Raw genomic sequence first — 26,662 nt, forward strand, 5'->3', positions numbered from 1 at the left:
CTGGCTTCTAACTTTGGACTTATCCAGCATTTTTTTTTGTATAGGCGTGCATGCAAAATTGATAGGACCACGTGTTGACTTCTATTTAACCGAAAATTCCAATTAAGCAACTTTGAATTATCGGGAGTAGACTGCATAAAAAAAAAGAGAACTTCTAGCTGAGTGAGAATTAATGGTGAATTCCAGGCCATGTGTCTCATAATGATGTTAGGCTTGTGTGTTCTTGGTAGCCTTGATCGACAGGCAGTGTTTTCTGAACATGCTGTGAAAAGTTTTGCAGGCTCCCTTTGATAACACACTTGCTTGTGCTGTATATTTAATGAGTACAGTCGGCGTACAACTTCCCAGATCCTCAAGGGACTGCAAAAACGTCTGGAAAATCGGGCACATCGGAAAGCCGAATTGAAGCGAAAACGCACCTTTTAATAGGTATTTTTTCGCTGACAGAGACCGTCGAAGCAGGAGTACAGTGTTCTCATTGCAATTCAGCAAATGCATCATTTAGGCGGCTCTGAAAAGAGCCAAAAGAAAAGAAAAAAAATCCAATGTGGCCTGCGCTACCGCATTTGTAAACACTTCTGCAAAAAAAAAAAAAAAAGCTTATTTTCGTTTGCATGGCGTTCCACTCTCTTGTGATGATGGCTGCCTCAATTTCAGTTGTTATACTGTCTCTGTGCACCGATGACAGTGTTGGTGCTTGCGTTGACGCCGAGGTTGTTGGCTCTGTAGGTGCAGCCTGTTCGATCTCGGCGTCGGCGCAGTCGGAATCCTCCGTAGTTTGATGGATTATTTTGTCATCGGTCAATTCCGCTCACTGCTCAGTCTTTATCAGCATTCTTTTATCGGCATCGGCGAAGCTCCCTAGTGTTATCCCGGCTGGAAGCAAAACACCGTCAATGAGCAGATCGTTGAAGGCAACGTCAGTAGGTGAAAGTTCGTCGCAATGCGCTGTCCACTCCAGGCAAGACCGCCCTCTTAGCATTCAGTATGAAGCTGGTGTGATGAAAAAATCGAGGGTCTGTTGCGTAACCTTCTTCGAGTCTGCAAGCATGCTGACGGCAGACCATAGGTCAACAGCGTAGCTTTTCTTGGTGTCAGAGCATAGGCTGCACAGCACCATGCAGCCTATGCTATGGCTGGCAACAGATTGGCCTCCACTGGATTATGGCATTTTCGATACAACGGTGCAACAGCCGCGGCATGGTGGGTTCGAGGGTCCGAAAATAAAGCAAAATGATGGCGTCCATGTTGACTTTAAGTCTGCGGTTAACAGTAAAGAAATCTAGAAAATCAGATGGCGAAAGCTATAAAGTCCAGAATTTCAGGACATTTAGTATCGTGAATCTATGGCGCACTTCACGATGCCACAGATTCGTCTGGGAAATTGGGCATGTCTAGAATTTCAGGCATTCGAGAAATCAGACGTTAACTGTACAAGTATGATCATAGACGTTTTAGAATGGCTGGAAATCATTCAAAGCTGTTCGTCATGTTGCTATAGCTCTGACAAACAAGGAATAAGAATGTAGGCCTTTTTTGTTGTTTACTAATTTCCCATGGATTGTGGTGATAAGAACTACTGATGATAGAGATAATTTTTGTTACCACGAGGGATTCACTTCACTAACATTTTACTATGCCACGCTATAGCAAGAAAAGCTATTTTGCGATACTCTAATATATAGACTTCAGTATTTTTATTAGAAAAAGTTATGATTGTTGCTATATTGACTGTTTTCTCTCTCAAGAAGTTCGTGGGTAAATAGAAGTGATGAGTTTCCTAATGTTCATAACATGTCAAGTTCTACTTGAACATATGACATCAGCCCTTTAACTTGCTTCCGTATAGATTCTGAATAGTCACTGAATGGGACTTCTGAGATGTGTATAGGCCATACAATTATTGCAAGTGATGAAAAGCATTTGCGTGTCATCTGAGCTGGTGATTTCTACCACCAGGCATGATCTGTGCGTTTCTGATGAATCGGGGTGCGAGAAAGTGGAGCTTTGTTGGTGCATCGACTCCATACTGTCATCTTTTGTCGATGCAGCTGCGCAAGGTGACTGAGCAGATCAGTCTTCTGGCAGCAGAGAGTCGCAAGAAGGACAAGAAAAAGAAGAAGAAGAAGGCCAAGAGGGACAAGGGTGCAGTGGTGGGTGATGTGGTTGAAACCAAGGAGATCAAGATGGAGGCCGAGCTGCCGGCGGCCACGGCACCTCCTACTTTGGAAGTTGCCTTGGGCACGACACCCACCACGCCTGTGGCGATCGCCAAGACACCCAAGGTCTCCAAGGGGGCCAAGGGGGCAAAGGGGGCGACGGCCATGGCGACGGCGGGTGCTGCTGCCGCAGTGACAGCAGGGCCCACCACGGGTGGCACCAAGTCTGGCGGGGGCCAGCAGAAGCGCCAGCGCTCAAACAGCAAATCGTCCAAAAAGAGCAAAAGCCTGCCGGCCTTCGACAGTGAGGACGAGGACAATGCTAAGCCGATGTCGTATGATGAGAAACGTCAGCTGAGCCTTGACATCAACAAGCTACCCGGTGAGTGCACCCCATTTTGACTACGTAGGCCCTGTTAAGATCCACCAGCTGTTCTTGCTCTGGCAAGCCCTGTTTTTTTCCATTGATCCATTTGCCCTCTGTTTAGCAGCGTGCTCTTCCTTGCATGCACTGAACCAAAGAATGTGCCATGGGCCACAAATCATGCATGATTACTGTAGTTAATGAGCCAAAGAAAGACGGGAGCATGCAGGGGTACAACAGCTGTGCTGATTTGATAGAATTCCCCATTGTTGCTCCGAGCTGCGCCAAAACAATGACAATTGCTGAAATTGCACCAAAATGCCCGACCCCCCTCAAAAATTATGTCGGGTGCGCTAATTTCAGTGATAAATCAAACCAAGCATGCAGACCTTAACCCTAAACCATAGTTTAAGGGGGGACATAGGTCTTGGGGCTCTCTCATTAATTTTATGAACCAAATGTGACAAAAGTTAGCACGTTTACTTAGTTTGTTCTCCCAATTCCTAAAATATAGTGATCTTTTCTGTAGCTTCATTAGTTAATTAAATAATCAAGATAACAATATCTATTGTTCTTATCACAATGAAAAAATAACCACCCGTCAAAAATTTATAAATGACATAGGGATTGACAGTAGAAAGCATAAGACATACAACATAGGAAGCACTACTTTGATTGGGGCATTGCTTCTTACTTTACAGTACACTAAACTTCACAGCTCTCAATGTGGTCATTGTGGTCACACAAAAGACTAGTTTAAAAAATTTGCATCAAGATAAATCAAAATCTGCTTCCTATGTTGTGTGCTTCAAACATAGCTTTATGCTGCAAAAAAAATATTCTGCTATCTGTAATAGTTTCCGATATATTGCAGTAATTTTCATGCAGTGTGTGCAAAATTGCCATTTTGAGAAAATCAAGAAAACATAGAATTCCAACATTTTTAACTGTAAAAATGTATGTACTTAGAATTACATGGCCATTGACATATAAATGAATGCTATAAAACCTAAGGAGTGCAACGCTGCAAGGTGATCGAAAATTGAACGAGTATTTCTCGAATTACAGCACACTTCATTGCATTGCATTACAGCATAGTTCAATGCATGTAACCAGATGCAAAAATTTTTATCTTAAAATAAAAATTGAAGCTGCCCAATAAAAATAGGCTTCCAGCATTGTTTTTTGTGCACATTTAGCTACATTGTGCAAAAACAATTACAGCTCTAGCTGTCCTAGGTCCACTTTTACCGAACAAGCAAAAGAAAGTGGTCAAAATCTGTGCTTCAAGAATAATGCTATTAAAAGTTTATTTCGCCGTTCCGAGGGAAGAAATATCGTGGCACACATACTTTTAGTCAGTTAATATGCACCGGGAATGTAATAGGACTGATTGTTTGCACGAGCCTGTAGTTTCTTCTAGTCCTGTAGCAAGTTGCCGCCGTGTGCTCGTCTGCTGCGAGGCCGCTTATCAGTTCGTTAACTGTAGTGACGGCGATGTGCGACAAATGTGCGTGCGTCATCCGCGATACGTCGAATGACACGGCGATGTTTTCCGGCTTGTCCAGAATGAGTTACCCGTAAATGTCGCGAACCAAAGTTGCTCCCTCGCTCATCAGTTTCGAGGCTACGCGAGTGCCGAGGTGCTAGTTTCCTTTTCACGTAAGACTTGCCGCATTTTCGAGCGGAGATCGCGACAATGTTGGGAACACGGCATTAAAAGCAGTCTACCAGTTGCCAGTAGCCTCTATTGCGGGGACGGCGAGCATTTTCCCCGCGAACGGATTGACTTCCTGTTGTTCGCCGACGCACAGCGTACTCCACTCTTGACAACCCGTCGCGCAGTTCAAGGTCCTTTCGTCAGGCGGGGGGAACCGCGGCATCGGCGCGTTTAGCGATAAGACTTTTTACTTGCCGCCCTCCAACTGATGAGGCTGCAAAACACAGCCATTCTCAGTAACGTTGTTGGCAAACAACGGGCTCGTACGTGAGTTAGGCCTACATCGGTGACTGCCGTTGACCGCGTCGAGTTCGTTATCCTTATTGTCCTGAGCCATAGCGGGGCTCCTTCTGAAGTTCACAGCGAGCGAACGGCCGCCACACCCGCTTCAGAAATTACTATAGCGCGGAACTTTACTGCCGCAGGCAGCCAGTAGCACCATGACAAAATGGCTCATGTCCGTGCGCGTCACGATGGTGAAGCAGACGCCGAAAGCGCCTCTTGGCCAAACGGATGCCTAGGTTTTGTCACGTGCCCCAAGCAGCCTATATAATCACGCGCTAGTGCTTCATGATGACGCGTTTTTGCTAAAAAACCAATGAGCAAGGCGAGCCAGCGGTGGCGGGAAATTGAAGATGAAGAACGACCCTTCCAAACGAGACCAAGATGAACACGATAGCTCGTGTGAAACGGCAGCAGTTTGGGGCGGAAAAAGCGCAATTTTGGCGTCAGTTTGCGCTCACATTCATCTCATAGGGATGTTATGAATTGATTTTGTGCCAGAAATAATGACGCGAAAAGCTAGAAACTTCTCACTCAGATAGGTGTGAAAATAGGTACAGTTTCCAAAAAATGTCACCTTCAAAAAGTCGATTTTTTTTTTGCGATTTTTGGCCTTCTAAGACCCATGCCCCCCCTTAAGTTATATACTCGTTAGTTGAGGACACTCGCGAGACGCGATTTACGAGATAAAGTATAAGTATCAATGCCTCGCGCCCATCGGTCTGCTGACCACAGCAGATACCAATCGGCTGGAAGACAAATCTTTGATAATAAATATGCGTGTGTGTGTGTGTGTGTGTGTGTGTGTGTGTGTGTGTGTGTGTGTGTGTGTGTGCGTGCGTGCGCGTGCGTGTGATGCGTTGCCCTAGCTACCTACGCTTTGCGAGAAATATGCATTTCCTAGTCGGAAAACGTGGTGCAAAAAGAAGCGTCTGTAATGTATGCCGCGTTCTCCGTGCGCGAACAAGTTCAACACGCTGCTTCATCAGCTGCCACGGTGGTTGCCTTAGTAATAAGCAACATAACACTTCTCTGGCTTGACGTTGCGCCGTCCTGGCGGCAGATATCCACTGCCGGACCTTGTGGGTGCGCACCATTGTTACTTTATTTCTTGATAAAGTGCGCCTAGAAATTGTGCCCTAAGCCTAATCCCACCGCAAAAAAACAAAAACAGAAAAGTGGTGGTCGGGGGGTGTTGCAGTTTGAAAATTGCGCCTTGTTCAAGTCCGCACAAAACGGTGCTTAAGCCTTCTTCGTCGCAGTACACGAGTTTCCCGCTGAAAAGTGGGATATGGTTTGGATGGGGCTGTTAGCGTTGGTCATGCAGGGTGTCTACCAACCTGGAAAACCTGGAAAACCTGGAAAAGTCAGGGAATTTGAACACGCCTGGAAAAGTCAGGGAAAAGTCAGGGAATTTCTGAAAAATCCGGCCAGGTCATGGAAACTGACTGTAGTCTTTCAGATTGTCACGAAAATATTCATTAGCATTAATCAAAGCTTTAAAAATCGCTCCTTAAACCACACAGAACAGCTAAGCAGAAGCATAGTTAAAAAAAAGCAGTGCATAGCTGGCGCTTCTACTTTCCGAGTACAACGTTACTCACGCGCATAAAATTGTGCATGTTTGTCTTGGCCGCGATCTCGGCTCGGCTTGAGGGTTTTCTGGTTAGGCTGGAAGTGCCATCAGCAGAGGGCAAGGTGCACAGAATATGCGAGTCGTAATTATTTTTTTACTGAAATGTGTAGTTTACAGGTGCGTAAATTGGACTGGGATACAAAAACAGTAGTAGAGCAAATATGGTAATCCAGATCGGATCCAATCCAATCCGATCCACATATCAAGATGCCTGGGCTGCAGCCATATTGCCATTCTTCTTGTGATGCCGTGAGCATGCAGCGAGTTGCTATGCCTCTTGCGAAGAAGTGTTCGTTTAACCCTGATTGGGTGAACGCGGAAATATCCGAGCACGCCTCATGGATTAGAGCAGTGCCGAACGATATAGTTGCCAAGTTTTTCATTAACAACATAGTCCTCAGACATGGTGCACCCAGCGTGGTAATTACAGATCGTGGCCCAGCTTTTACTGCAGACCTAATGAAATGTCTGATGCGAATGACCCACACAGACCAGAGAAGAACTACAGCATACCATTCTCAAACAAATGGCCTAACGGAGCGCTTGAACAGAACTCTGACTGATATGCTTTCAATGTATATTGACGTCGAACATAAACCGTGGGATGAAATATTGCCCTACATCACGTTCGCATATAATACAGCCGTTCAAGAAACAACGCGAGTGACACCATTTGAACTTGTATTCGGCCGAAGAGTCACCACTCCACTGGATGCCATGTTACCACTGAATGATGAAAGCAGCAATCCACCTGGCCTAGACGACTTCCTGCAAAGAGCCGAGGAAGCACGACAGATGGCGAGATACAGAATACGCCGCCAACAACGTATCGACTCCTATCGGTACAATCAGCGTCGTACCGAAGCGCATTTTCAACCAGGTGACAAAGTATGGATATGGACCCCAGTGCGTCGCCGCGGACTTTCTGAAAAACTTTTTAGCCACTACTTCGGGCCTTTACGAAGTACTCCATCGTGTAAGCGATGTAACTTACCAAGTCAGATCCGCTATACACGGGAGCTCAAAACGCCGCAACCCTACAGAGGTTGTACATGTAGTCCGGATGAAGCCGTACTATGAGAGATCACCGGAAGACCAGTGACGCCTACGCATACCACGAATCTATTCATTGCCTGACGCATCGGGACGATGCGTGTGAGGAGGGGGATTATGCCACGACATAGTGCCTGCATTCAAACAACGCGCCCATCACCACGCGCACAGAGACATACATGGGCGCCGTCTAGTGTTGCGCAGAGACGATGATGATAGCACGAGAACCCAGCTGGCCCCTGCTGATGTGTGCCACGCGCTTGGGACTCTTCTTGAAGAAGTAGAAGAAGAAGACATCTTGCCGTTCTGCTGTAACGTGCTACGACCATAGTCCCTTTGATTTGTGGGCACAGGTTCGCCCTTTAATAAATACGTTTTATTATACCCCGAGTCCTTCAACACCGTTACAATATAAGTAAGGCTCACTGTGCAGCATGCCAGAAGACTTTCTCGCTTAGCAATATGGGCATCGCTGCTGTCTCCAGTCACGCTGTGAGCAAGAAACACCTAACTGCTGTGAGCATTGTGCAAAGTGCTTCCCAGACACACATCCGCGCGTTTTTCGGTGCTGGACCCAACTTGCCGTGTTCCATGACTGCTACGACTACGAGTGAATGTGTATCGACTGTGCCAAGCACGAGTGCTGAAAGCGTGCCTGCTAAACCGGTGGCCGTCGCGCCTGACGGGAAGGCATCTTTGAATGGGTTTCTGGTCAAAAAATGTGTCACGAAAGCAGAAGTTGTTTAGTGTCTGAACACTATAGCGACCCATGGATCGTTTCGTTCAGCAGCAGCGTCAGCGGCGCTTTTTCCCATCATGTTCCCCACGTGCGACGTCGCGAAGAAGTTGCAACTTGGTAAGGACAAAGTTGGCTATACAATTTGTTACGGTATAGCCCCATACTTCCGAAACAGGCTGCTATCAAAGCTGCATAGTGTCCCACACGTGGTCGTGGCTTTTGACGAGTCCCTGAACAAAATTGCTCAGAAAGAGCAAATGGACGTTTTGATCAGGTTTTGGGACCCAGCTGACGACGTTGTCAAAACCCGCTACCTGACGTCCTGTTTTTTAGGACACACTCGCGCAGAAGCAGAAGACTTAGCTGCCGCTTTCAAAAGGGCCACTGAGAACATTGAGCCGGCAAAAATACTTCAACTTTCGATGGATGGTCCAAACGTCAATTTGAAGTTGTTGAAGTCGTTGAAGCAAGAGTTTTCTGCGTCTGATGGAAATCAGAATATTGTGGACATTGGAAGCTGCGGACTGCACGTTGTGAGTGGTGCAGTTAAAACAGGCCACAATGTGACAAAGTGGAACACAGTAGTGTTTCTTAGAAGCTTGTACAATTTGTTCAAAAACGTCCCTGCACGCCGAGCCGACTATGTCAATTTCACAGGGAGCATACTGTTTCCGCTAAAGTTTTGCTCAGTGCGCTGGCTGGAAAATGGCAAGGCTCTTGCTAGGGCACTGCAAGTCCTCCCAAATGTGGTCAAATATGTTGAGCATGTCAAGAAAGAAAAGAAACTTCCAGCGTGTGGCAGCTATGCTCATGTCGAGACGACTGTGAAAGACGAGATGCTGCCAGTAAAGCTGGCCTTTATGCTTTCAGTTTCAGAAGAATTGGAGCCATTTTTGGCTGAGTTTCAGACAGAAAAGCTGATGCTACCCTTTCTTGCAACAGCACTGGACGGCCTGTTGCGGTCACTGCTGGGACGAATCGGCTAAAGGAAAAGCTGGATGCTGCAGGCACATTTTCAAAACTGATAAAAATTGATCTGGAGAACCCAAACAACATCATTGGTATAGCTGCCTTTGACATAGGCCTTGCCGCCAAAAGTGAGTTGCGAAAGATCACTAAACCATCTCACACAGCGGTGGTAAGTGTCAAAAAAGAATGCATCTTATTTATTAAGGCCTGTTCAGCAAAGATAATCGAAAGATCACCTCTGAAATACAAGCTGACAAGGGGGGCCAGTTGCTTAAACTCAGCAGTTTGTGCCGCTTCTGTGGAAGCTGGCCAGAAGCAGCTAAACATTGCACTTGAAGTACTTATAGAGCATGGGCGCCTTACAGGCCTACAAGGAGAGAGAGCAAGTAGATCATATGTACAAGTGTGCTCGAACAGCACTGCACAAGTGCGTTTGCGAAAATTTGATCGTGCAAGAGAGCGCTTGGAGAAGCTGTGGGTGGAACTCTGTGCAAGTTCTCATGAAGAGCTACTGCTGTTTGTGAAGATTGTGCTGTGCCTTTCACATGGAAATTCTTCCGTGGAGCGGGGATTTTCAGTGAACAAGGAATGTCTTGTGGAAAATATGAAGGAGGAGTCACTTGTAGCACAAAGGTTAGTGTACGATGAGGTGTCTGCAGCAGGTGGTGTTGCAGAAGTTGACGTAACAGACAAGATGATAGACATGGTTCGAAGTTCCAACATCAAATGGAAGGAAGACCTGGAGAGGAAAAAGAAGGAACGGTTGGACGTATTGGATGCTGAAAGGAAAAAGAAGAGGACTGCGGCTCTTGTGAAAGAGCTTGAATCAAAGAAGCAAAAACTGATGGAAGACGCACAGCTTCAGGTCTCCATGCTGCAGCAAGAGATTGAATCCTTGAAACAGTGAGGGCATTGCCGATGCAAGTAAACAAGCTTTTCTGTTTGTCGAGGGACAATTATTGTGTCTTTGAATATTTTATTTATTGTAAAAAATGCTTTCAGACAAGGGAATGCAATAAAGCAGCATGGTTTCCATTTTATATGAGCGCCTCATAATTTCTTTTTACCGCTCAGGAGTTTGTTTTCCAGTGCGCAGTTTCTTCCAAGCAGACGTACCGGTCATGGAATTTGCTTGAAATGGTCATGGAAAACCTGGAAAAGTCAGGGAATTTGGAAAAATGTAATTGGTAGACACCCTGTCATGGGACACATCGTATTTTGTTCAGTTTCTCATGCGTGTATACAGAGCATAATTGAGTACTACTATGATCACTGACGTCTAAAAAAGTTACTGACGCTCATTTGGAGCAGCGGACGTCTGTAAAAAGTTACTGACGCTCATTTGGAGCAGCGAACGACATTTCTGCCGCCCTAAAATAAAAAAAATTGTGCATCAGTTGCTTTTTTTTTTGTTCTTTTTACCATCCCTACTCCTTGGCTTTATGAATCTCCCACATTCAGGGTTCGTACTGGTCCTTGAAATCCATGAATATCCTTCAATTTCAAAAATGCATTTTCAAGGCCCTTTAAAGTTCTGGAATTTTTTGCCATCCTTGAAGTTTAAAGTCCTGGAATTTTTCGCCATCCTTTTTTGCACTCTCATATCGACATTGCGACCTCCTAAATGTGGTACATCGCTGTGTGAACCTGTCAAACTCCCTATTTCTGAAGCAGTAATGCAGCGTGGGTGCACATGGTCCCATTTTGCGAAGAAGCATGTGAAAAAAAAAAAAGTTAGTTTCTGATGAGGGTGAAGCAGTGAGTGTGACAGCAATAAAGAATGTCACACGAAGAAGGGCAAGCAACCCCATACATGCAATGCGCCGCTCTACAGGACTTGTGCTAATGATTGACTGTCATAGCTCGACACTGGAAGCGTGCTGCTTAAACAAACGAACAACGGTGCTAGAAAAGAACACACATGTATTTTCAGGATGAGTGTAAATTAATCACTGTCCCAGTTGTTACTTCTTAATTGTTGAGCAACGTGCTGCGAGTGTCAACTCTGCACAAGCTGACACTTTTGATGGAATGGTTCCATCAAATTTCAAGGCTAATGCTAGCACCGTGTGTATTTAAGAACATATTTTAAGTCACTTCCCAAGTGTACCTAAATGCTCATTCTCCTCATCGAGACCTATTACGAGCGCGTCCAACACATACCTAACTCTGCGGGAACGGGCAACAAAAGTTCTAGTGATGTAACACCAGATTTGTACTCAGCTGAGTGACCTCCGGACTTCTGCTCCGTACATACCGGCAAAGCATCACGGCGGCTGCTACTAGCGGAGAGTTTGTTTTGCAGGTGCTTGTGTGGCACGTGTGCAGAGCTGACAATACTCAGCATGACGTGTGCAAAGCTTTGTGATCACGAGACTAAATCGGCTACACTACTATGTACCTGCACAACTCGGTCCCCACAAACATTAACTAAAATTGTCCATATCAAAGAGGCGACACGTTAAATAGCCAGAATAAATGAATCTTGGTGTGTGTATCGTGCTTATTGGAGCTATAATTAAAGCTTTCAGCAAAGAGCACGCAAACCACAAATATTGTGGCACGACCTCTTTAAGGGGAGATGCTACTCGAAAAACGATTTTCTTTAATAAGAGTCTGAATTTAACACAAATTGGCATGCTAATAGAGTTTTTTCTCCTCTTTTCAAATATGTCATTTATTTTCATGTAGATTGCTTGGTTTTCTTTCTGCAGGTCAGATACTGCAAAATTATGGCCATTGTTTATGCAACAATTCTGACCTATAAATATTTGAGATAAAGTATGCAGTTATAGCTGACTATGATCCTTTGGAACTGTAGAGTGCAAAAAACTATATAAATTTTGTGTGTAAAAAGGTGAAATACAATAATAAAATAGAAAAATTTACTATGGCTCTAGTTGCCAAGGGCTTTCAATGTTATGTAAATTTTGAAAAACGTAATCAAGCAGCACTGACAATCTGAATAGATACTTGCACTCTATTGGCCTTCATCATGCTAAGTGCAAAATTTCATAGAGGTATGACAATTCTAAGTATACGAACTAGCGTGTATAAGAAGCACAGATCACACAAAACTGCAAAAGGAGAAAAACGCATTTGAAAGTTTGAAACCTCTTTTTTTTTATCACAGAGTTGTTAGAAATACATAATCTTTGGCCATAATGTTCAACAGAACTTTGAAAAGCACTGCAAGTTACTAGAACTGTCCTGCAGCATAGGTTGTGCCCTCACTGTCCTTGCGAGCACTCTCTTGTAGCCGTGCCCTTTTCACTCCACGACGACGGTGGGCCCTTGCTTCTGCTGTCAGACGCTCGGACATTCTCTTGATGCGCCTCGCATCGCGGGAATCACTGAAAGTAACTAGATCTCTAGATGGCAGTATGTTGAGCTCTTCCAGGATGTGCTCGAAAGTAGCATGACCCTTGTTGAACCACAGGATTGCCATAGCTGCGGTAGTCTCGACAACCGTTCGGGAGACAAATTTAGTCTTGGGGCAAAGTAGCCAAATTTTGCTGTTCAGGGATTCCGATGCGTTCTGGGTTTTCCCTTTGATGCATCGAGCAAGGAGCTTCTCATCTGTTAGCCGCTTATAAATGGGCAAAACAGCCAATCCCTGTGCTTTTGTCAGGAGAGGTGTGTGGCGTGGTGCAGGTTCACCAAGTGCTTCAGCGCGTTGATGTTTGCACCACGACTCTGTTCCTGCAGGGCAAAACTTGTGGCTGCCAGCATTGTCAGTAGAGCATGAGTGGAAGTACGAAGCCCATACTGCAGTGTACATATCCCGTACACTCCCCCTGTTGCTTGTTATGGCAATCTGATAGTATGTTTGGAGCTTCTGAACGGCTGGCTCTTTCATTTTCTGCCCTCGTGGTAATGGCACATGCAGCTTCCGTAGCGCGGTGCCAAGTCTCTTGGCCACATGATTAGTGCAGTCTTCTTTTTCTATATTGACAGCACCATAGACTTTTGACTCTGCAACTGCACTATATGCTTTGCTGTCACCGTCACTCAAGAATGTCATGAAATGCAGTGGGGTGTCATAAGTCAATGCCTGCCACACTTCCTCGTCTGGGCCCATATCCTTGTGCCTACTGCATGTCAGGCAGTAATTTGATATGACCTCGAAGTCTAAGCAGAGGCCAGTAAGTATCTAAGGAGATAACTGCGCCAATCTCGTTGTGGCTTTTGTGCCCCTCTTCTGCCAAGTGACGTCGAACATAACAGCCACATCAGTTTCGCCTGCTACTTCTTTCGTCAACTCTCTGGATCGGCGCAAGTTTTCACTCACAGCTGCCATGGCAGCGGTGTGCACCTTCTTTGCTATCGAAAAAATCCTCGGTGGTGCATTGGCTTTAGGAGTCCAATAATGGAGCAAAATCTCGACAATTGCTCATGCCCGATGCCGACAGCGCGTGCAGCCACCGCCGCCTTCACATTTACAGCGAAACTATCTCGGGAGCTCCCACTGTCGTACCGTTGGCTCACTCGGCTGCTGCCATCCGCCGTAACACGCAGTGACGTATAAAAGCACGAAAGAACAGTCGCTGAGCATTCGCTGTTTTCGCAATGAAGTTCGAGGAGCGACGAAAGTCCCTTGTGCTTTTCTGCCGGCTCCCGAACGGCAAGTTTTTGAATGCCGCAAGCAGGGCATGCCGCACCTGCCACAAGTGCCGTCAGCAAGAAAGTGTCGCACAAAAATGTCGTTGCACAAACCTCATCGCGCTGTCTTTCGTCTTTTTCGAAGAAGCCGAGCTTCTTTTCCGAAGCACTGACGAAAGAAAGCGCAGCGTCAATCCCTTCATCGCAGCCACTGTCGCTCCCGCACTCGTCGATGCCGCCGTCAGGCCTAGCACACGTAGGCGCGTTCTCGTTCTTCGCCGTCGTTCGGGGCGCTTTACGCCGCCTTCCCTTGAACTTGTGCTTCGTTCGAAACTTCTGCGGTCTCACGTTGCACTTTTTCGGGCTTGTCATCGCGGAAATATGCGTAGATGTGCAGAAAAGCAGACGGACCAAATGCCGATGGCCGCCACCAACACTGCTGACAATGACTCGGTAGCCAATGGCGATGCGGCTTAGGGTGCCGCACGTTTCAAACCGCTCAAACCACGTGATAAAAAGGCCTCGTTTTTTATTTATTTTTTTTTTGCCCACAAACGAAACTGGCGGTCGTCGGAGCTGTAAGAAGAAGGCCGGACGCAACTTTCCCAACCGATCGCGATGGCGGGCGGCACTGCGACGGGGAGCAGCACGCAGTCAAAGATGGGCAATATCGGCGCAAATTCTCGAAATTTTGAGCCACCGCGATGCCTTCATACACATTTTTTTGCATTTTGCAGTTCGAATTTAGTTATGAAATTTTCACAGATGAAAAAAGAAGGTTTGAAGATTACAATGCAATAAAAATCAGAAATACGAGAAATTTCGCTAAAAACGCGATTTTTCGACTTGCATCTCCTCTTAAGGCCCGACTACACATGTGCGTTGAAGCCCATCAGCACGGAACTTTCCGGGGTGACATCGTGCCCTCTTCCTATGGAGAGGGTGCGAGAAGTTATAAAAACTACACTCTTTTAATTATGAAAGTGATGTCTATATATTGTAAGTACAATAAAATTCGTCATTTTTGAAAATTTTAGAGTGAAAAGTTTCAATTTGCATGCCGTTTTGAGTCCTTGAAGAACTTGCAACACGTCCTGGAAAGTCCTTGAATATCCTTGAATTTTTGCTTTGCAAACCTGTACGAACCTTGTACATTTCAAGGTCACCAGCTTGGCAGAGCCCAATTTGAGTTCGCAGAGTCTGTCAGAGGGTGAATCAGGCGCAGCAAATGCTAGTGAATGGACGCCATCATTGTTAGTTCAGTAGGGTGATTCAGAATACTATTTGCCATCATTGTTTGCTCAGTGGGGTGATTCAGAATACTATTTTTGTTGATACAGAAGTGCTTGTTCACTCTGCACAATTAAAAATTTTCTAGATATAATGTAGCATCACTAAATGTCTGTTCATTTGTTTTCATGCTAATTACCCATAAAATTATTTCTTTTCCTGTTACGCAAGACATCATCCGGGTTCGATAGAGTAAATGGCAATGGTAAACTGTTTCTTACTCTGTAAATGAAATACGCTCGTAGTTTTCTAGCTTTTTGACGCCTTTCCATCTTCCTAACGTGAGATCTTGTTCCTTCACGCACTCGAACATTGTGTTTCAATATGCAGTCGCCAACCGACAACTGCACTGTCGACCTTTGCTATGTCTTCAAACGTAACAGGTGCGGGAATCGGCACACCACAACCTCGCAGGTCGTCGATAACGTCCGCACCCGAGCTCGATGCGCTGGGCGGCAGGTCCGGCTCTTCAGTTGCATTGTCGGGGTCTTCGGCTGCTGTGTCGGCGGGGTCGGGCTCACTACACAACGTAAATTCTGCGTGCTGGAAACAGTTGCTGATCGTGCCTGCCGACACTGCCTTCCACGCATCAGCAAGCATGCTCACGGCCGAGATCAAATCAATGTTGTATATTATCTGGCTCTCTAAGCAGAGCAACACGTGCTGCAGCATGCGTGAACGATACAGCACCTTCAAATTCTTGATGATACCTTGGTCCATAGGCTGCCGCCAAATACTGGTCGATGGCTTTCAGACAGCTGATCGGCGCATGGGCAGTACAGTTATCTACGAACAAAAATACCTTGCACTTTTGCAATTCAAACTTTCGGTCTAATTTTCCGACATAGTCTTCAAACAGCTTCTGTGTGACCCAATCCTTCTTATTGGCTTCGTACCAGACAGGCAAATTTTTTTTACCCTTAAAACCTCGAGGGTTTTTCGATTTCCTGATTACCAGCAGCGGGAGCTTTTCCGTGTCGGAAGCGTTGCAGCCGACAACGACAGTGACTCGTTCCTTGCCGAGTTTACGTCCGTGGCAAGGTTCTCCAGAACGGGCGAGTGTCTTCTCCGGTAGTAGCTTTAGAAAAACCCGGTTTCATCGAGATTGAAGGTGTCGTCAGCCGAGTCGTGCCAAAGCAGCTCCACCAACTTTCCACCGCGGTAAAGCTACCAGTGTGCTTATCAACGGCACCGCTCTCACCGCACATTTTTTTGAAAACGAGGTCGTGCCGCTTTTTAAAGTTCCGGAGCCAGCCATCGCTGAACTTAAATCCATCGATGCCAAGGCAAAGTGCCAGTGTCTCGGCCTTTTGCTTGAAGAAGTGGCCGGAAACGGGAACCCGTTAAGCGACGGTAGCGTTAAGCCAAATGCTCAACGCTTCTTCCAACTGCGGATCAACACCTTGACGCACCCTCTTTTGTTCTCCGTCCCGCCTAAAATCTTGTCTTTATTCTTCATGTAGTCCGATAGTGTCAAAATAAATATGAACGCGTGCAGAATTCAGCAAAACGCTGTACCGCACACACATGGGACAGAATGGCGGCGATAGCCGCACAGTGAGGGTGGCGAAGGGTATACAGGAACCGGAATGTGGGATGATCGCGATGTCGATACGATCCCCCACAGTTGAGCCGCGCCTCCAAGATCGACATTTTCAAGTACAAATCTCTGAGGCATAAAGTTGCGATCGAAATAAAGCCTCATAGATTACCAATTAGCTTTCATTTTGATCTCCGAGGCCATACTTTGTATGGTATAAGTGCCGGAGGAGATAATTGCTGCCGATTCGGCGTGTGCAACAGTCGGGCAAGGTCCGAATTATTGAATGCAGATCTGGCAGCTCTCCGAAATATCGGTCGTCTTTACACATTACTTCTATTGGACCATCGGCGGGGCCACGCGGCTGTCCGAATCACCGAGTATGTCTGATTTATCGGTCGGTGACTGTATGCCAAATTCTTTACATGCAACATATACAACACAGCCCATCGGCACTTTACGCTTGCAAGTCTGACACAATAAAGTGGCCATACCAGGCTACTTCTTGCTTCAAAAGCTACTTCGATCATTTTATGCCCCACGATACCATTAATAGAGCGGCCTTTTTGTCCCGTGGGCCTTTCACGCACTCAGCGGTTTTCATAAATTTGACCGAGTACGCTTACTTCTGTGGTCATCTAACGTACGTTTACATTCGGCAGCATGTGCCTTTATGTGCGAGTGATTTTGAAGCGGTCACCATTTGTGCTCAAAATTGCTGAATGGAGGTGGTCTTGCAAAACATTTCTGCATGTTTCAAGGCATAAATGCTGCGTTCGAAAGCCGCCTCTTACCGTTCCTCGTGTCTGCAAATTTTCACTTCTCGCTTCATTCTCTGAAATGAGCGAAATACAGTCTATTCATTGGCCAAAAAAAATTAAGAACATAATCACTGAACAAGTGGCAACAAACGCGTCACAGAATTTCACTTATTTCCTCCCTGATTACACTGAGCATGCTAGGCACCTTGAAGCGAAGGGATAGGCCTCGAACCGGAAGTACCGTAGCAGACGATATGCTGTTTTGGTATCCACTTACTGGGAGAGCATCATCTGCTGGCCGCGTTTTTACGCTTTTTAAGGTCACTGTAGTCAAATCACACCATTTAGGAACTTCTCCACACTTGTTCTGTGTGCTGTGTGGTCTGGAATTGGTGAGCGCCATGCTCTTGGAGTGAACGGACACAGCAGACGCGGTTGGAACAAACCAAACAATACACACATTTAACTAACTTTAGAACGACAACATTGTCCGCTGAATTATTATAACATAAATTGTAATTAACATGTTAATGACATCCCTACACAATATTACCATACACTCCAAAACATATCAAACACATTAACACACCCAAGGCAGCGTCGCTAATGCTTGACTTACCACGAGGGCCCCCGACGCGCAGCCCGCGGTGCCACGCACCGGGGACCCACGCTAAAAACAACCGTTTGCGGCAACCGCCACGCGCAGAAGAAACTCGCTCAACTCTCGCCCGCCACCAAGGCTTGCCTTCCGCCAGGGTTCACTGCCGGCGCTACCACTCTACCAACCATGATGATTATAGTGGTGAACACCACTCCTGAACACGCCACCTACCGCCCAGTGGTTGTAACCCGAAATGCGGCTTTTGGGTAAGACACGTGCACCACGGGGTGCAAACAACTTTACAGGAGGTGTCGGCACCCCCCACAGTGCATACCGTATTTACTCACATAATTTTCACACTTTTTTTATTTCGCAGCTTCGGAACTCGGAGGACGTGGTGCGCAAATTATGCGGGGATCTTGCGAAAGCATTCGTAATAATGTGCCATAGCCCTAATGCGCTCAGTATATACTTTAACCAACCTGGAAAACCTGGAAAAGTCGGGGAATTTGGACCATTCTGGAAAAGTCATGGAATAGACGGGGAATTTCTGAAAAATCTTGCTTGGTCATGGAAACTGACTGTAGCCTATGCGACCGTGAAAAAAAAAAAAAGCAATACCATTGATCAAAGCTTAAAAAAGCCACTCTTTCGGCTGCAACTGCAGTGAACAGTTAAAAGTTGTGTGAAAAAAAAAAAAAAAACTTTGCGCAACTGTTGCTTCTCAGTGAAGGCGTGAAAGGATACACCCACGAAAAAAAAAAAAACTTTACTGACACTATGGCACCAGCTACAGAAGCCTTGTACAGAAATATATAGCCATAAGAAAGGCACAGCATTTCACTACAGCTTTTTTTTTTTACTTTGGGTCCCTCGTCTGTATATTTGGCGATCTTATAACTTTTTTCTTTTTGAAAACAATAAACTGGAAATTAAAACAAGAAAGGAAGTATGTCTAAGTACGGGACGTAAGCACCGGAAGTACATTGTTGGAAGTGTCGCATCAGTCCTGTTCAGCATATATGTGCAGTTGTCTGCATGTGCTGGCATTTCAGGTGCAGGCATGATCCAAGCTTTCCTTTGGCCAGAGCACGCACACTTGACCAGTCAGTTTGGTGGCCTGTAGAATCCACATGTTTAGCGAGGGCTAAACATGTGGATTCTACAGGCCACCTGTAGATGTGGATGTGGATTCACAGTGGATTCTACAGGCTATTTTTTGAAACATGTGGTTTCAAAAAATGAAAGAAAATTATGCCGTAACGTTCCGTTCTTGCGACGTTGTTACTCATTCTTCAATGCAAAGTGCACAGAATACGTGAGTAGTAGTGCGTTTTTTTTTTTCCCTGAAAGGTATGTACAAAAGGTGTGCAATTTAGGTAGAGATTCAAATCAATAGTAAATACAGTGTACTTCCAATAAACGAAACTCGCTTAAACGAAAATGCCTCATTAATAAACTAAATTGGCTCGTATGACTGGATTTCTATGTGTTGTAAAGTAAAATTCATCGGTTAATCGAAACAGCGCTAGGAAAATAGTGCTAGGAAAGTAATAGGAAAATCAAGGCACCCACATTGTTTTAAAGGCGTTCGACAACTGCCCGTTGCGTACCATGGGAACAGAAGAGTGTGGATGACCATGGCCATTTTCGGAAACTGGCTTTGGGAGGAAGACGCAAGATTTACGAGGCAAGGCGGAAAGGTTGTCTTCATCGTGGATAATTGCCCAGCCCATGGTCAGGTTGAAAGACACCAAGCCATCACTCTGGAGTTCTTGCCAGCCAGTGCAACGACATGGATCCAGCCGATGGATAAAGGAGTTATTCAGAACAGTAAAATTCATTACCGCAGACAATCGCTACATCGAATTCTGCTTTGTGCAGGCAGCGGGAAATGCTACAGCACAAATATATTGGCAGCCATCCACATTTTGGCTCTTGCCTGGGAGCAAGTGAAGGCAATAGCAATACACAGATGCTTTCGCCATTCTGGCTTTCAAGCGCAAGAAAGCAGCACCTGATGAAGAAAACCCTGCTGATGCCAACATTGAAGCAGTATTCAGTGAGCTCGTGCCCTCTGCCCCTTTGACGCTGCAGGACTATGAATCAATTGATGAAAATGTTCATACCTGTCGTGAGGAGCCTGTCGAAGTGGTTGCCGAAGTGCAAGATGATCAACCTTCCAGCGATGACTGTGATGACAATATTGCCAGTGGTACCACCAGACCGATCGGCTAAAGAGGCTGTTAAAGTTTTGCAGCGCTATTTTGAGCATGAGGCTTGTCCAGAATTTCTGGCTAGTTTGTCAGGCATGGGTGCGTACCTTGTGAAAAAACAACTCAAGCTTGCCAAACAAACCACCCTTCACTCCTTTTTTTCCTCCTACTCATCCTCATGAGTACAGTGACGTTTGTGCAATTTGAATAAAGTTTTTGATTCATTAAATAGGTGTACTTTGCTTAAATGAAACTTCTGATAAATGGAACAGTTTTATGGATTCCCTCGAGTTTCGTTTAAGAGGAGTCGACTGTACAGCAATCCATGTCGCATCATATTCAATCCAATCTGCTGAATAGCTAAGTCAGTAAATACAGGTCAGTCTAATCCAATCCACAATCTAAATGGCCTGTGCTGTAACCATTATAGTGAACTAGAATATACACCAGTGGCGGAAATGACCGAGCTCTACTTCTACGTTTTCTAGCAGCTTTAGCTGCCTTGTAGGGCTGTCGTGGGCTCCTTTAAACTATTTAGCTACAGTTAATTTCAACTCTTCTGTTTGCTTTCTTGTTCTTCCAAACATTAAACAGCCAACTTGTTTACTCTCTGACTCGGAGGTGCACGTGCTCGGAACATTTTGAGTACTTGTGGTACATTTATTTACTCATTTTATAGGAGTGCCTGATTTTTTTCTATCACTCGAGAGTCTGTTTCCAGTGCACAGAGTTTTCCAAGCAGCAGACGTGAGGGTCATGGAATTTGCTTCAAATCATGGCAAACCTAGAAAAGTCAGGGAATTTTGAAAAAAGCAAACTGGTAGACACCCTGTTTTAAAGCGAGAAAATAAATTGAAGCACAAACGCAGTGCACTTGGTTTTTCAACAGAATTGGCAGGCACTTTAACCAGTTAGATTTGGACATGCGCGGTCTAGTCAGGATCATCGATTGGGAGGTAAAATTGGGAGTCATTGTCGAGGCAGCTGTCACCGCTTTGCCAAAGTGCATCGTCCTTGGTTCCACCGATCATGTTTGAAATGCCCGATTTTTCTTGAAGCTTTTCCTGACAATGCTGGGAGAAACTAGGTCCTACGAGACGGCAATACTGGAAGACCTAAGCGTTCGCACATAATTGAAAAGGCTTTCAAGAGCAGGAAACTTATTAGCTAGCGCCCACTCTTTTTCTCCTGTACCAATCGCAGCGATAGTACGATGTTGAAGAAATTGACGCTTGATGCTGAAGTGCTTGGCAATGAAACGATTCCAGTTGTCATCGGGAAACGTTATAATAATGAGCTTGCATTTCGGGCTATATGTAATTGTTGTAGCGCATCGCAAGGGAGGAGTCGAAACATGAAGCATGCGGATGGAAAAACCTGAACTTGCAAAATCAGCCAAAGGTGTGTTCCACTGTGAGCACCGAGAATGAGGGGAACGGTTGGTGGGACAGGGCTACAAGGCCCTTGCACGCCTCTGATGCAGGAAGTAATCCATGTCGTGACGTGAGCGTGTATTCTGGGAAAATATCAGAAAACTGGGAAAATATCAGAGGTACGCAGATTATGTGAGTAAATACGTTACTCATTCAGAATTCTGCCTAAGTTATACCACTGCCAATGTAAGCTGTAGTGAAATCAAGAGGGTGTCATGCGAGTATCTGTACTATTTTTGTTATGAAAGTAGATTCAACAAATGTGTTTGTATCCTAGTAGTGAAATGCTTTTACAATGTGTCAATTTTATTGCAATGCTATGCAGGGCATCGATATCTCGTTACTTTTTTTTGTATTGGAAATGGCCTGAAGGGTGTTACCACAGGTAGAATAAAAAGCATTTTTCAAAGCCGAGCAATAGGGTGTTGCTGACATAGGGTAGGCGGTGATGGTTTCCCCTCAAGCACAGATCGGCTCATGTGGTTAAAGTCCGGCCAAATAGTGGTTAAATTCCGGCCAAATAGTGAAGCAGTGTTATCAGCATCAATGAAAGTTGTCTCTTAAACAGACTGACAACTGCCCAGAACATGAAATGAGATTACTGCACAGATGGAAATATTGTACGTTATAGTGACTCAAACCAGCCCAGTCTTTCTCATGAGAAGTGGATCAATACCTTTATTTCTGCATTGAAAATCACGAAAAATGGCCTGTGGGGTCTCTGGTGGCAAAAGCTTAGGTTATTCTATGTACCCTGTCACGTGACTGTAGATTAGTGTTACACAGTCAATTTGCTTGGTATTATTTAAGCATTGTGTGCTTCTTTATAGTACAAGATATTACTCCACAAAAATGTACATATAGACCTGTGTTAAGAGTATGCATTAAAGTGGCCCTGCCCAGTGGTGTTTATCTAGCAAGAAAGTCGTTAAATTTAGCGTCTTCTTTGTCGTGCTAGTGGCAATTATATCTCTTTAGAGTCTTAGCGACTTTTGGGGGGACTCAAAATTTGAGACCGCGTGTTTCTAAAACAGACATAAAAAATGGGGAACTGTTCAGTAGAATGCTCAGAATGAGCTTCAATAAGTGAGGCCAAAGCAGGCTCTAGCTGCTTGTAGCGCTGCGATTTTTTGTGTGCAATATGGCCGTTCCGAGCACTCCTGTTCCAGTTAGAAATGGACAAAGCGGCGAACGTCTCACGGTTCACTGTAAACAGATGGATTACAGCTGCTCACAGTGATATAGCTAGGAGGTAGCAGCGCAGTTCATTTGCCACAAAAGGAATTCATTTAAACCATTGTTGAAATAAAAAAAAAATCTGCTCACTTTCTTTATCAAGTAAAAAACAAGACTCGAGAAAAAGTAATCATCATTATCGTTTGGTGACTTTTGGCTAGAATTGAAGACTTTTTGGAAGCTTTTGACGACTTTGCTAAAATTATAAGTTGACACCACTGGCACTGCCTTCGTGGGACGTAATGATCCCATTCTCGTCAGCGCGTCTTGAGGAACTTTTTGCGTGCTCATGAAACCGTGCATGCAGTTCCCAAGTCGCTAAGATTTTGGAGCGATGTGGTTTCTCTGCCTACACTTCGTCTCGGAAATCGTTCTTTCTCAGCGACCTGTCGGAGGGCATCATTCTTGTAGTCGTTTTTTGTTACTGTATCGCAGCTACCAATCTCGAGATGCGAGAAGTGTCGCAATGAGCACTACTTTTCTGAGTCAATGCAGTACACAGATGTGCGACCAGCACCTGTAAAACTCTTAGCATGGTATAGGACTTTGAATTGTCCATCCCAATGTCTACTGCTACTCGGTACGGCCGCACATATGCGCAGTGACGTTTACGGTGACTTGGCTTGGCTTGTGTGTCAAGAGAGTAACCACGAAAATGCAAGCCATCCACGACATAGGTGCAGCAACCTTGGGCACAGGCACACAGAACGCGGTACAAAACAGGGAAGCTGTGTAAAGCCGCATCATCTCTTTGTAATGGATTTTTGTTTTCAAAAATAGTTGCAAAGCTCGGAATAAGTGTGGTTAAGCATCTTTATTATAATTCTGGTCAGCAGAACGATAGCATGCGCAAGCCCCACTAGAAGGGCTACCAGTTCTCAGCATTGCTGGATGAAAAGGGACATACGTGTTCAGAGCCTTTCTACTTGAAAAATGCTGCCTATCAAATAACTACGTGCATTTGGGATTAGACACTGCAGCTACGAACACTATGAAGGGTAAGCTTTCTGTTACGCTGGAATAAACTGGGCTGACGAGAATCAGTTATGACCCTTTGAGGCCAGTGCTCCATGGCAGTTTTTTTTTTTTTTTTCCAGGTGGCATGCTATTTTGTGACCCAATGCAATTGATGGCTGTAATAATTGCAATTAATACCTTTAATAATAACCTGGTGTCTACTCAAGACATCAGCGTAAACAAATTCTTGGTCATCACGCTTTTTCAGCTATAATTAAGTACTACTCAATGTGCTGAAAGCACTTCAGCACATGGGGTAGTATTTCTTTGGCTCTCCTATCGGGTAGAAGGGCTAAAAGGCGGGCTAGTTTTTCAGCACATGGAGTAGCATTTCCTTGGCTCTCCTATCTGGTAGAAGGGCTAAAAGGCGGGCTAGTTTGTACAGATTCACAATGAAATATTGTGGCCGCAAACTAGTGGGGCGCAAAAGAAGACAAAGGAGCAAAGACTGAAACTTTATTCTTAAAAACACATCAAGGGAACAAGAAAAAAAACAAGAGGGAAGGTTCCACCGTGATCAAGTTTCATCCAGAAATGAGATTTACAAACAAGGCTACCACAGTCGCTGTCGTTAATACCTGTGAAATACATGAAATCTGTACATATATTCGAACAAAGCGAGCATGGATTTGTTTCACGCACAAGGTTCTCCACGATCATTCTTCTTCGCACTCTGTTATAAGCTGCCACTCTAGCATCGCCAGCGCGAAGTCGGCGACGGGAATGACAGCAGGTTAGTTCGTTCCGTACGCAAGCAGAGAGAGTGAAGAGATCAGAGACGTGAGAAAACAAAACAAACTTTACTCTAGTGATATTGCAGCACACGGGATCTAATACAACACTTCAATACAACTAACAAAATACATCGACACTTGATACAACTAAAGAAATATATAACAGAAACAATTAATCAGCTTACGAGAGAACTATTACAAACTACACAAACTAACACCAATAGACTACGGGGGAGAAAGTTCGAAGATATAAACAGGTGAAGGCATACGTGTGATGACCGGCAGCGTTGTGTCCCCTACGATCGGATGCGAGAAGTCGAAGAGAGTTCTGGCACGACAGCTATGTCGGTGGTGTTGCAACGCTGGTGGCTCCGAGAGGCTAGTGCTTGCAGGTGACTTCGAGCAGGTTGAGCTAACTCGAGGCGAAGTCTCGATGTCTACGTTCCAGACATTAATATCGCGTCACAACTAGACGAACGGCTAAGTTTAGGTTGCCAGCCGATACAGAGCCACACTAAAAACTTCTAGAAGAGATGCTTGTTGATCTGTTTTTACACCATGTTGGTCAGCGACTAGTCTGTTGAGTAGGGCAAAATCCGGCGCTTAAATCCCCCTCGTGTCTCCTCGCTCTCTTCCTTGGGGACAAGAGACTTCTACATGGGTCCAATCATGCGCGTTTCCTTGATGGAAACTCCGCCCCAAAAATATATTGACCCCACCCCGTTTTAATTAGGAGAGGGCCCTCAACTAGCGAGAGTGACAGCCTTTTGGGATGTTGTCATACGGCTTGGCCACCAGAGGTTTTCCCACGGTTTCCCCCGTGGGAAACGGTCAGACTGTTTGGCTCTCAGCCGGTGCATCCCGTAGTCTAATCCTTGTTCGGGGTACATCGCGGCCTTCCATGACCCTGCAGACGCCGCCACAGTTACAAAGGATCAAACGTCGGCGGCAACGTTCGAAGAAGAGCACCCCGTTCTGCACTTCTCGGCTCTCTTTCATGCGCCCGCCGTTCCCACGGTCAGTGGGGGAGTACGGCGCCCGTTAATAGTCGTGACGCGGGGTCGCCAGAAATGGCCGTCCGTGACATTGCCCCCCACTTTCAGAATGTTATTCATAACATTGGCTCACACTGAGGGGAATTTTTCGACCACAATGAACAAAACACCACCAACAAGGGAGACATGAGGACTGTCCCTCTCATACACAACATAAATAGGCAGAGTGCATCAAAGTAACAACAAAAGGGAAAAACAATTGTTAGAGTACCAGCTTCAGTTACACGCAACAATAACAATGCGCCATGCAAACAAGAAAAAGAAGTAGCCATGTATGGCAGCCATCAATACAGAATACACTGAACGAAAGTATGCTACGAACAAAACGGAACAGGTGCGCTCCTCTACTGTAGTGAAATCCTTCAATGTGCGTTACAACATGTAAAAACAACCAATGCACCAAGCAAAAAGAAAATAACTCAAAATACACTTCTTATACAATGAAATACGCACATACAAACAGAAAACAAACGACGAAAGGAAAAAAAAATAACATGCTCCCCAGACCTCAAGAACTATATCCGGCTCAAGTAATCGGCTCCCACGTTTTCGCTACCCTTAATATGCGTAATGGTGAGCTGGTACTCTTGGAGTAGTAAACTCCATCGAAGTACTCGAGCGTTCAGCTTTTTTGCCTGTTGAATATAACTCGGAGGCTGGTGGTCTGTCTGGACACAAAAATGTACTCCATATAAGTACATGTAGAATTTCTGAATTCCCCATATCAACGCGAGACATTCGCGTTCGATGCTACTATAGCAAGCCTCCCGTGGAAGCAGCTTTCGGCTGGCATAAGCTGTGGGGTGGAGCTTGCCTTCGTGGGCCTGCATGAGCACGGCTCCGCGACTTGTGTCCGATGCGTCCGTTCGAAGTACGAATGGTTGGTGCAAATTTGGTAGCCGTAGTATCGGCTTCGTAGAGACATGTTGTTTGAGACTTCGAAAAGCCTCCTCGTGGGCTGCTGTCCCTCTCCTTGTACCTTTTCAGTAAGTTGGCGTGGAAGATTTTTCTGCCGCCAGCTGTGTCTACGACGTAGTCAGCTTCACCTTTCTTTTCCCGGACTTCAAAAGGGCCCTTCCATTGCAGCAGCAGCTTGTTCGTGTCGGTGGGAAGTGAAATCAGTACCTTGTCTCCGGGGTTGAAAGTCCGCTCCTTCGCCTTTCGATTCTACAGCTTCGGGTACCGTGCTCCGACTTTTTCCAACTCCTTGTGTGCCAGGCGGCATGTTTTCTCCAAACGGTTCCGAAGGTCGAAG

The 26,662-nt window shown here is 45.4% G+C and overlaps 1 protein-coding gene across 36 annotated transcripts in view; it reads left to right on the forward strand.

Annotated features, from left to right (window-relative positions):
- The window catches only part of LOC119160802 (bromodomain-containing protein 3), a 329,355-nt gene that overhangs the window by 181,324 nt on the left and 121,369 nt on the right, over nucleotides 1-26,662 (forward strand). For all 36 annotated transcript variants that reach the window (XM_075881428.1, XM_075881432.1, XM_075881431.1 and 33 more), the window contains one exon: nucleotides 2,052-2,541. In XM_075881428.1, the coding sequence (XP_075737543.1) occupies nucleotides 2,052-2,541 (490 nt within the window). The remainder of the gene's footprint in view (nucleotides 1-2,051; nucleotides 2,542-26,662) is intronic.

This window comes from Rhipicephalus microplus, chromosome X (genome assembly GCF_043290135.1).
Source record: "Rhipicephalus microplus isolate Deutch F79 chromosome X, USDA_Rmic, whole genome shotgun sequence".
NCBI lineage: Eukaryota > Metazoa > Arthropoda > Arachnida > Ixodida > Ixodidae > Rhipicephalus > Rhipicephalus microplus.